The 11,823-nt window shown below is 41.5% G+C and overlaps 1 protein-coding gene across 1 annotated transcript in view; it reads left to right on the top strand.

The window, feature by feature from the left end:
• rab40c (RAB40c, member RAS oncogene family) overlaps positions 1-10,732 on the top strand; it is a gene marked incomplete at its 3' end in the record, with an annotated part of 13,810 nt that extends 3,078 nt beyond the window's left edge. The window contains 4 exon segments of the mRNA XM_035654688.1: positions 2,893-2,953; positions 6,769-6,829; positions 7,165-7,242; positions 10,510-10,732. Of these exon segments, the coding sequence (XP_035510581.1) occupies positions 2,893-2,953; positions 6,769-6,829; positions 7,165-7,242; positions 10,510-10,732 (423 nt within the window).
• Positions 10,733-11,823: the final 1,091 nt, after the last annotated feature.

Consider the following 11,823-nt stretch of genomic DNA (forward strand, 5'->3'; position numbering starts at 1 on the left):
TCATTAATCCCCTGTACAGATGTTGGTAGTTGTAAAATGATGTTTCCCAGCCTCAGAGTCTCTCAAGGGTCATATTTAGTTATTTTTCTTTCTTTAATTAATTAATTAATTCAGACGTGGCGGGTTTTTGAGGCGGATAGCGATATTAGAATTTTAAAAACACACAATAGTTTTGTTGGAGATTTTAACACATCCTGGAAAAACCTGGAGGTTTAGAGACTTTAGAGAGTTTTCCAGTCTAGGAAACATCTGGAAATGGATTTAAATGATGTTAGTGTTGGAGAACAGCTGTACAATAACTGTATCAGCAGCACGAGGTAACACAAACATTAAAGCATACGGACGTACAGAGTGGAGCTTTCTGTATCTCAGTAAGCTGCTACCGGCTGATTCATCGCCCGGCGGTTTATATCCGCGCGGTTTAACGAGCTTTGGCAGCTCATTCCGGATGCAGTTTTTATGATATTGGATAATAACGTGACGCCTTAAGTCGCTCTGTCTCCTGGTGTTGGAATAATGAATGACACAGAGAGCAAAGAGCCAACAGAGTGAAGGCCTGAGGAGGGAAATCTGTTTAATTAGTTTAATTAATAATATATATATATGTGTGTGTGTGAACATCAATAAATATCTGCATTACACTCGTTACTGTGCAGCATTCATCAACACCGTTAATGTTCTGAATGTGTTTATTTGAATTCATTTCAAACACCATTAATCTTTTAAGGTAAATGAATTTAGTGGATATAATAGTTTCTGTCAGTTCAGCTTCTGTTCACTCTCACTATCGCAGTGACTCCTAATCTCATCGTTTATAGCTGTAACATGTGGAAGTATTGTACCACAGTTCAGACTGAAGCTGCTGTTTGTTAAATATCTTTATGTTGTTTCCTGCTGTGGATCCAGCAGACGCTCACGTACCTCCAGCTGTCGGCTCAGTGTTTCCAGAAGTCTCAACTGATTTAGTGGAAAATGTGCTGATGACAGAGAATGACATCCACTGAGTGATTTTATAACACCAGCTCCTCTCTGCCTCCACCTGCACAACGGCAGAGCGCCGAGAGCTTCACACGGCGGCGAGTACACGAAGAACAAACAAAGTCATCCGACCGACTCCCAGAATAGAAGCAGCAGCGCTCAGCTGAGACATCAGAGACATCAGAGGAGTTATTGATTATCTGGGATATCTAAGTGAGCCCTGGCAGCGAGCGCAGAGGAAGCACTTGGTACGAAGCACAGCACTCACTCCAATTCAATTACACCAGCCTGAGCTCAGCACTTTAGCTCGGCAGCCGCTTTGTGCTGCCTGGAAAATTGGAAGATATTGGTAACGTCGTTAGCCAGCAGCTGCTACCTGCCAGAGGCTGATGCAGTCATGTGTGAGAGTCTCGCTCTGTTTCTGTTTCCAACAGTAATGCTGCGTTTATGTCTCTTTCTCCCAGGAGACGTAGTGTTTCATCCGAACACACACACACACCATTTGTTCCGTCATGCGCTGGCTTTTTATCCGTGAGAAAGGTTTTACTCGTCAGACGTTTGGGTCTTTAACTGTTGGAGTCCAACAGCAGCTAACATACACAGACAGCAGCACACAGTCCTTTATTGATTGAACATGGGGGTCAAAGGGGAAGACCTGGTGCAGCTTTACAGTCCAGAATCCTGATCCTGTCTGCACGGCTGAAGGCTCAGTTTATATCCCCACAGGAGAAGTTAAACCTGGTGTGTGGAAATACTGTCGATTCAATAAAGAACGAGAGAGGAGGTGTTGTGTGAATCGTAATTATTGTGAGAGGAAATGTCGACACGTGTCGCAGTTTTACACTTATCATGATTTGTCTTTAGTTCAATAATGAAGTTCCAGATCGAACCAATACTCTAAATGTTCTAAAGGTTGAGGCTGGTGTTATTCTGAATTTGGTTCTTGTTAACAAACTAAAACTAAAAGACTGAAACCAACAGTGTTCAGTCGCTCAGCTCGAGTCCGTTGTTGTTTTAACAAACGTTACTCAAACAGGAGGAAATGTTTGTTGCGGACTATTTCCAGTGGCGGATTAATTCCCATCATTGTGGCTCATTCGGCTCTTTTATCAGACTTTGTTGACGGTAAGAAAACTATTTAATATGAAATGAAATAAATAAATGAGCCCTCAAACATCTTATGAGACGTCGGAACCGTGATTATCTCGCGGTTCACCTGTTCGGCCTCAGGTTGGTAACACAAACGTGTCGAGACGTGGAGCAGCAGGGCGACAGGTGTAGCAGTCAGACAGGTTCTGGCAGAACTGTTAGTGCCCGAGGCGGCTCGCTGCTGAGTCAGTAAACACGACTCAGACTTTCACTTCTCCGCTTGTCAAATGTTGAATGAATAAAGAACGTCTCTGTGGTGGAGACATTATCCTGAATGTTTCCAACAACGTTCAAACGCACTACTTGTTCCAGTTGCTGTAACGTCCAGGTAACTTTCCTCATTCGTGAGTAACGTCAGGTAGATTTTCATCGGCTGTGAATGAAGACTTCCCATGATCCAACGCTGCTCCACCATACGTCTTTTGTTACTGTTTTGATGTGTGTGAGATTACGTGTTTTAATATTTCAGCTTTAAACTTGAATAAAGAAATAAAGGTTGACAGACGGAAACATTGCCGTGATAAAAACGACTCAGAGCACGCTGAAAGATCTCCACTGTGATATATTTTGTGTTGCCATAAACACACAGATCTCCGATCTCTGTGGTGTGTTGTGGGTAAATTAACACTTTGATTGGGTTTGAAATGAGTCATTTTGTGCAGCAGCAGCTCGTCTCTGACTGGCGTACTGTAATCTTGAGTGATGTTGGCCTTCGTGATGCATCCATCTGCCTCACGCCCGTCTCTGTCTGCCCCCTCTCTCCAGGTATCGACTATAAAACCACCACCATTCTTCTGGACGGGAGGCGAGTGAAGCTGGAGCTTTGGTAAGCACACGTCAACCGGTTGCTGTCTGCACAACAGAGAGCCACTGCTGCTCTTCTACTGGTGTACACTCTCAAATCCCTCAATGCAGCGCTGTCCTACACCTGCTGGACCTTTTATGGGCTCATTCAGCCAAATTATAAATTATAAAACAATATTTTCTTTATTTCTTTCAGGTTTCAAACCTGATACAATAAAGTTGAATGATTTCTGAACACAGACTGTATAAAAGAACCGTTTTGAAGCCTGGAGTTTGTCATTTTGGCCGTTGCAATCTTGTTTCTGGAGCCAGAAGTGATCATTTGCAAAGTGCATCCGTAATTCACGTTAACTGATGAAATTGGGATGCTAATTTTAACTAGTGACAAACAGAAAACCTGAGTGTCTTTCAGTACAACTGAACACTGAACAAGATGTTTTCAGGTTGTTTTTAGCACGAGAAGAAATCATCGTGTTCATTGGCCCCAAACAGCCATCGTACGTTCAGATGTTAACTGTAAGCCAGACACAGTGACTTTGTGTGTAGGAGTGTGCCTGTAGATTCGTTCGAGCTCTAGGATAATCACAAATTTACTTACAAATTGAAAAGACAGGATTTTGTATATTGGCTGAACCGACTCTTTAGCCTCTTAAATATTTCGGACCTGTTGGGCGTACACAAGTCTTGCTGTGCCATCAAACATTGTTCAAACCCACAAAACTTAACTTCAAATTCTAGTGGGGCTCCAAACGTTCCCAAAGATCCCAAATAGGTCAGGCAGAATTTGGGGGAAATGTGTATAAAATGATGCACAATGAATATTTCTGTCTGATGGAGCCGAGCAGCCATAAAAAAAAGTCTTGGGTCTGAATATTTCATTCACGGAGCTTCAATGAAGAGTTGGAACAACATGTTACAGAATATATCTGATAGTGTCAGACAGGGAAAGCTACTTAAGGGAAAAACAGGAATACTGTTTGTCAGGAGTTTACATTTACATAATATACACATCCCATTTTAAAAGAGGTGAAGGAGAAACATTCAAAAATACAGAATAGGAAGGTTTATATAATGGTTGCAGAAAGATTACACAGACGAGAAGAAGACTGAGTTTAACCCAAACTGGATGACAGGCAGCAGAACGACGATCCATCTTAAAGCTGATCCACCGAACATTAAAAGGTGCTCCTATCCAAACAGCTTTGTTAGTCTAATATTGGCACACAGAGAAAAGTGCACTGCGTATTGTTACATGCCTCAGAAATCATGTTGCGTCAGAGATGCAGCAGATGTGTGTGATTGTCAGTGAAGACGTGCTGCAGTGCGAGGCGAGGCCTGTGTGGTGGAAGTAGGCCAAAGAATTCAACTACTCAGGGGAGAAGCAACGCCTTGCCTTCCCCGCGGAGGAGAAGTTTAAAGGCAGCGCTGTGATGCAGAATCTTCTTTATTTCTGCTGCGTCAGTCTTTCCTCCGCTGCTCTCTCTCTGTCTCGCTGTCGTTTTACTGTCTAAATGTTGTCTTTCTTCTCGCTCACACTCTTTAACTCGCCCTCTGCTTCTTTTCCATTCCTGTCTCTGGTGCCATCTGTTTCTGTCTGTGTCTCATGACTCAGCGTCTCTGAGGTGGCAAACGAGAACGACTGCAGAGAATAAAACCTTAAAGCGGGTCTGGTGTTCTTCTATATTTTTATTATCGACAAAAAATCACATAGAAAGACCAAAAACCAACAACTAATGTCGTATAATCCGACTGACAAGTGTTGTGTGTATCAGAGTCTGAGCCCTAGAGCTCCTTTGTCCCTACAAACTATTAAAACACATCAATGAGTCTCACTCTCACTGTCATTACCACCAACACACACACTGTAGTTTATTCTAGTTTGCTCTATCCCACAGACACCGTCCTGCTGCCCCAAATACTCACTACAGCACCGAATGTGGTTTCATCCGCCGCTGAAAATAGTCCCAGCACTATTTCTTCCTGTTTGATTAAAAACTAGCAGCATGTTGGTCCTTTCGTGGTATTTGCTGACGATAAGAAAAGTGAAGCCTTCCTTTCTCTTTGCACTGACTGTTAGTCCCTCCAGATGGGCGACTGACTGAGTTTATGTTTCTCATTCATTTAGCCATTCGACCATTACTTTATTAGAGCAGTCGTTCTCAACTGCCCACATTTTCCGTTGGCCATAAAGTCGCAACCCACTTTTATAGAATTCAAACCAAGCAAATTTGTTTTTCAAATAGGTTATTAAACACATGTACAAAGTCATATTTTCCTCCCTGCAATCAGAGCACATTACTCTCATAATAAACGGAGTGTGAGCATCATAACCGCTGCTGGCTCTTATGAATATGAATAAAACAGAATGGGCTGAAAGTCAGACCGCAGATAGCTCAACATTTAATATAAATGTATGTTTTTGACCACAAACTCTGAGACACATTCAGAACGAGCTGAGCCACCAGTTGAGATGACAGGAAACGATGTGAGAGAGAAATGGGGAATTAAATTCTACAAACTCAAACCCCTACAGGCCAGCAGGGCGACCCCCCATAGATTATGACGGTTTAATGAACTGATTGCTATCCGTTCATTAAACCGTCATCAGGCTCGAAGAGGAATATATTGGTTTGTGGATTTCTACGGCTGATTGTACCTTTTATTAAAAAGCTGATATTGGACTGTCAGTTTGATCCGATGAGACAGGTGTGCATCATTTAACTCTTTAACAGACGCTCATAAAACCGGTGCTGCACCTCCTGCCTCAAGAAGCAAACAACATTTCATTAGTAGGGACGTCATTTCTGGAAGAAACACAATGTGTGATCGACAGAGGATTGTCTGTCAGGCATCAGCGTCACTGAATGAACACACCGAGCTCTAACTAGTCTTTGCTGCAGCTGGTCTGAAGTTGCTACTAGAATTAATAAATTAGGATTAAAAGGAGTTAAACTAGTAAAAGAAATGGCCATATGAATATAGTTATCATATATTATGTGAATAGTGAATAGATGTTGAGTTTTCCCTGGACTGTTGGCCGTAGAAGAATATAAAAAATATCAGAAATAAAAAATTTTTCAGGATCTTTCGCGGTTTTAAGGTTGTAAGTTTTTGGTCTTATCTTATTTTCGCTTTCAGGCTTCAGCAATTACAAACAATTGTTGTCAGATTTCTTTCAAACTCTAAAACACTAAAAATAGTTTCTAAACCTGAGATGCCAAACAAGCTGTGAAGTTGTTGATTTTTCTTTTGTATCTGTAACACCTGTTTGAAATAGCCGTTCACAGGGTTTGTAGAAAGACAAAAGATCGACATTATCGCCTTCAGTCGCTGTAAGATGTAGACTGCGAAGCTGAGAGCTGCTACTAAAATGCTACTAGAATGAATAAATTGGGATTAAAATGACTTAAACTAGTAAAAGAAATGGCCATATGAATATAGTCTTCCAGATATGTGATAAACATTCGGTAAAAATAAAAAGAGTTGCATTAAGACAGTATAAGTAGCTCTACATATTTTGTCTGCTGCCTCACATTGTGTTCACCCACAGGGATGATCTATAAAGATACTGGTGATGAATGTGAATTGCCTTGTGGAGCTCCGTTGGAAGAGCTCCTCTGAGCCGATATGAGAGTTTGATCACTGCTGCCTCTGCTGAAACCGAAGGGTTGATTTGTTGATGAAAAATTCAGGCCAGTGTTTCGTCCTCGGTGCTGAAACCTGCTGCTTTTCAGGCTATCGAGTCCAAAAAAAAGGTTTTACTTCTCGACTCCTGGCAGCTGAAGACATTCTAGCTGACTGTTAATCCTTCTCTATACCTTTTCTTTCTGTCTTCAGGGACACTTCAGGACAGGGGAGGTTCTGCACCATCTTTCGCTCTTACTCCCGCGGGGCTCAGGTGAGGAACAAACTGCTTAAAAAACTGAAACCGACTCCACTCTGCATGAAGCTAACCTGCTTAACTTGTGTCTGTCTGTCTCTGTCTGTCTGTCTCTCTCTGTCTGTCTGTCTCTCTATCTGTCTGTCTGTCTCTCTATCTATCTGTCTGTCTGTCTCTCTATCTGTCTGTCTGTCTCTCTCTATCTATCTATCTGTCTGTCTGTCTCTCTATCTGTCTGTCTCTATCTATCTATCTATCTGTCTGTCTGTCTGTCTGTCTGTCTGTCTCTCTATCTGTCTGTCTGTCTCTCTATCTGTCTGTCTGTCTGTCTGTCTCTGTCTGTCTGTCTTCAGGGGATCCTGTTGGTGTATGACATCACGAACCGGTGGTCCTTTGATGGAATCGACAGGTGGATCAGAGAGATTGATGAGGTGAGTCTAAGAGATGGATGGATGATTGGTTTGATGGATGTCGGCGGGGCATTGAGCTCGGGATGAATTAGAGAGGAAGGTGAGAACATTATACTTACTGAAGTCCAGGGTCTGTATCACAAAGCCAGGTTCGCTTATAACCGAGGCAGCAACCCTAACCCTGACTTATACTGCATGGCAACCCTGTTCCAATGCAAGGTAACGATCTCTTCCGATCAATTACATCACTGGAAATAAAATAAGTAATTTAAGAGCAATAAAAAGTTTTATAGATCAGTAAAACCACTTTCAGTGATAATTATGTCAGAGATTGAAGACTACACCAACTGCTATAATAGTGGTGATTATGTTTGTAGATTAATTGAGTTTCATTAATTCCTAACAGGGTTCCTGTTAACTGATCACCAGCTTTATGACATTCAGTATTCATATTTGTGATACAGGTTTGTTGAGGCAACATTATTAGGAATCACTCCATTAACTTTCATTGTTATGCAGATGATACCCAATTATATCTATTCATAAAGCCTGATGAAATAAATGTTCCCCAAACGAACACAATTACATTCACGTATGAGGCAATGTGACAAAGTTTCATTTAGTTGTGGATCAGTTTGGATCTTTATAGTAACTCGTTAATAACTGTAATCTTTGACAGTGAATAGATGTTGAGTTTTCCCTGTACTGCTTTGGCCGTAAGAATAAAATTGAAAATATAGAAATAAAATTTTACGATCTCGCGTTTTAAGGTTGTAAGTTTTGTCTAATCTTATTTTCGCTTTCAGGCTTAAAGCAATTACAAACATGTCCCGTTATAGATTGGGACAAAGGGTCAATGTAAGCTAAGTGAACACTAAGACAACATGTGGTGTGTGTGTTTATGTGTGTGTGTGTGTTAATGTGTGTGTGTGTGTGTGTTAATGTGTGTGTGTGTGTGTTAATGTGTGTGTGTGTGGGCTACTCTCATGTCCTTTCCTGCTGACTGAAACAAAAAGGATGTCTGTGTGTGTGAGAGATATTTTTGGCCTGTGGAATGTATGTTTCAGTTTGGCCTTTCCTGCTCCACCTCCACGGACGCGGTGTGGTCGGCCACTTTTTAAAAGACAGAAATAAAGCAGAGATGGATGGATGAAAAACGCCTGGATGGTGAAAGTTAACGTGTGTAAAGAAGATAAAAACAGATGTAGAAGTTCAACGGGCACCATTTACAGTAATCACTGGTTATGTGCTGGATTATTAGGCAGTTTTGCTTTTAGTTTTATTCATTTATACATTTTTGATCAACTTATTATCAGTTAAATATCTGGAAAAATGTATAATGTACTATTTTCTGTGTTCAAGGCGTTCTTATAATATTTTGTCGAATCCAAAGATATTCAGTTTACAACAAAATAAAACAGAAAATGAAGAAAAAACTCATGTCTGAAAATCTGGAAACAAATTATTTGCATTTTTGTCTAATAAATGAAATAATGCAATAAATGAATCTAATATCTAAATAGTTGACTGTATTTTAATGAACTAATCGTTTCATGTCAGTGTCTCAGTGATATGGGATAATATAATGGCATCAACCCAGCACAGTTATTACTCCTGTAGTGAAGACAACTCGCTGTACCTCCTTTACAGCTAGTGTAACTGACAGTCTTTGTACAGTATCCTATCTCGTTTTTGTCAAAGTCACCTTATTTTCTGCGATAATGGCAGCAGAGGAAGACGAGTACGGCTGGTTTGTGTTGAACAGAGTTGACTGTAATTCACTGACATCTCTCACAGTGACAGTGAACGCCTAAATACAAACACTAATAATACACATCATTTTTATGTACCAGCAACTTCTTATCGTCCCCAAGGGGAAAATACGTCCTGCAGCCAAGTGGAACAGAGAACATAACAACTACACAGCACATCAGTATATCATACAGTACATCTAGCCGTCATTATCAATCCAGTTATCACTAGTTAAAAGAACATTACAACCCACGGACAGAGGAGTGTCTCACCCTGTTAGACCTTTACTCTTCAGCCTTTGGTGAACTAGCCTTTGGAATATCCAGACTCAGTCTCTCCATACAGAGAGCTCTCCAACATCTCTTTGAAATTGTTCTGTTGTGGAAAATGTGAGACAGATCAAGCAGTTGAACAGCAACGACTTTACTGGCCACTGGCAAAGTACAAACCCTGACGTCTGTAGAAACCTCCAGTATTTGCTTTTTCCACCGTCATCACCGCCGCCGCTGCTGCAGCCGGTACCGTCTCTTCTGGGACCGCTGCTGCTGCTGCTGGTACAACACCGACCTCTGTGGACAGACTCTGGGCATGAAAGAGCTCAGAAGAGAGGCTGATGAGCGGTGACAGTCAGAAGGAGTGAAGGAGTAAAGGAGGAGAGAGGTCGGCCGCTCGCTGCCATCATGTTTCATTCAGTTTGTCAGAACAGATGAGGATGAATTAGAGAGACCGATACACGCCGTTTCCTTCAGCGCGTTGAATTAATAACGAGCCTCTGCTCAGGTCACTTTGTATGAATGTAAAGTCTCTCACTCTCTTTCTGTTTCTGTCTGATGCTTTTAAATCAGCTCGAGATTCTGCTGAGATTATTCTGTAAGCAAATCTTTTCCAACAAAGGTGTGAAAAATAGAGAGACGCCAGCTGTGTTTACTTAAAATCCTCCAAATATTCAGGGATTGGGAACCCACCCCATTAAAGCCAGTGGGGCTTTCCTCTGGCAGCAACTTACAACTGTAACTGAACACAGTAACTGCAGAAACTGCAGGAAAACCAACATTTTGGATGAATTTTGACCTGTGAATATTGATCAGAGATGAGTTTTTCTGATATTTTTAGGACATTTTTATCTGTGTTATGTTTGTGTTCATTTATTAACAATCATACAGATTAATAGGCTTCTTCTTTCTTTGACTTTCTTTTCTTCTCCCTGATGATTCTTCTATTAGCTCTTTGGTTGTTATAACTATATAGTATATACTTTTTAAAGCAGGACTGCCTCACAGGTTTCTGAACCCCCAGGTTGGGAACCACTGTTCTTGGGTAATCTAATCAGTACCGTAACTGATCAAAATTTTGGTCACTGTCATCCCTAACCCCCAACTAAAACTAAACTAGATTTATTTATAGAAAGTGGCTCTTGTACCACAACAGTAGAAGAGACGCAGGTCCAGTAACAGCAACAGGCAGGCAGAAAATAGTTACTCTGTGTTTTAATATAAAAGGTTTATTCTCTCCTCTGTTTTGAATTTCCCTTCTCAGCATGCTCCAGGCGTGCCTCGAATCCTCGTCGGTAACCGTCTACACCTGGCCTTCAAACGGCAAGTTCCCACCGAGCAGGCGAGGGCGTACGCCGAGAAGAACGGCATGACCTTCTTCGAGGTGAGCCCCCTGTGCAACTTCAACGTCATCGAATCGTTCACGGAGCTGTCGCGCATCGTCCTGATGAGGCACGGCATGGAGAAGTTCTGGAGGCCCAACAGAGGTGAGTGCAACCGCCAACAGCGAGTGACGGTCAATGTCAGAACAATTCCTGGAGAACAACTGAAGTGCACAGCTTGTCTGCTGTCATCACAGAAGTGTGCTTTAACACTGCCGAGACAATATTCAAATAACGGCCAACACTGCAGCAGGGACGGATAAAGGTCGGGGAAATTAATCAGGAATCACCTGTAGCTCGTTAGTCACCACTCTGCTGCTGCCTTTCTGTTTTACACAGAAATACTGTGAAATACAGGAAGTGTTGAGTTTAATCAATGGTATTTTAACAATGACAATCAAGAAAAATGGCAAAGAAATAATGTAGAAAAACTATAAACGTGTTAAGTTTGCATTAATCAGAATATCCTGTCTGTAATATAAGTAGATTTAAGTAGAGGTCTAACCACTGGTGCAGAATTTACATACATTCAATAGTAGGAATATAAATCCATCTGTTTAAAATACACTTTTACAGTTTCAATTGAATTAACTGAACGTGGTGTCAGTCGTCCAGAGGGTACAGTAATAAATCTGTGCTGTAGACAAAATCTGAGACTTTCTGTGCTAATGTTCCAAAATAGTCCTCAGATGGATGACACACTCCCTCGTAGGCTAATTAATTCTCCCTCGTTCCTGCCAGCCTTTTGTCTGCCTCATCTGTAATTACAGAGGAAAGCAGGTGGAAGTGATGTCCCTCAGAGAATTAATGACTCTTTGGCTTTCTGAAACTCAGCCTGAACTTTATTTATGTCTTCAGGGCTTCGTCCCGCTGACACCGAAGTTATTTAACACGTCAGATTGAGGTCTGACTGTGGCACTCAGCTCTGAGCCCATACAGTTCACAGACTCACTATGTAGGCTGTGCTGAGAACACAACAAATTATTTGACTGTATTGTGAAACACATAAATGCTGCTGGTCATATTGACTTTCTTACCAAATAAAATCTGTATTTTGTCGGTTGAAAAAGGCTCAAAAAGCCGAGATAAAGTCGACAGTTTGAGACTAATTTACGTTCACAAACAGCCTGAATGTGCTTCTAGTGACTGTAAAAGCTCCAGCTCGCTGTTAGTGCTGCTGTGGTCAGTCTGTCAGT

This window comes from Morone saxatilis, unplaced genomic scaffold (genome assembly GCF_004916995.1).
Source record: "Morone saxatilis isolate NCDOM2014 unplaced genomic scaffold, NCSU_SB_2.0 Contig14, whole genome shotgun sequence".
Lineage (NCBI taxonomy): Eukaryota > Metazoa > Chordata > Actinopteri > Moronidae > Morone > Morone saxatilis.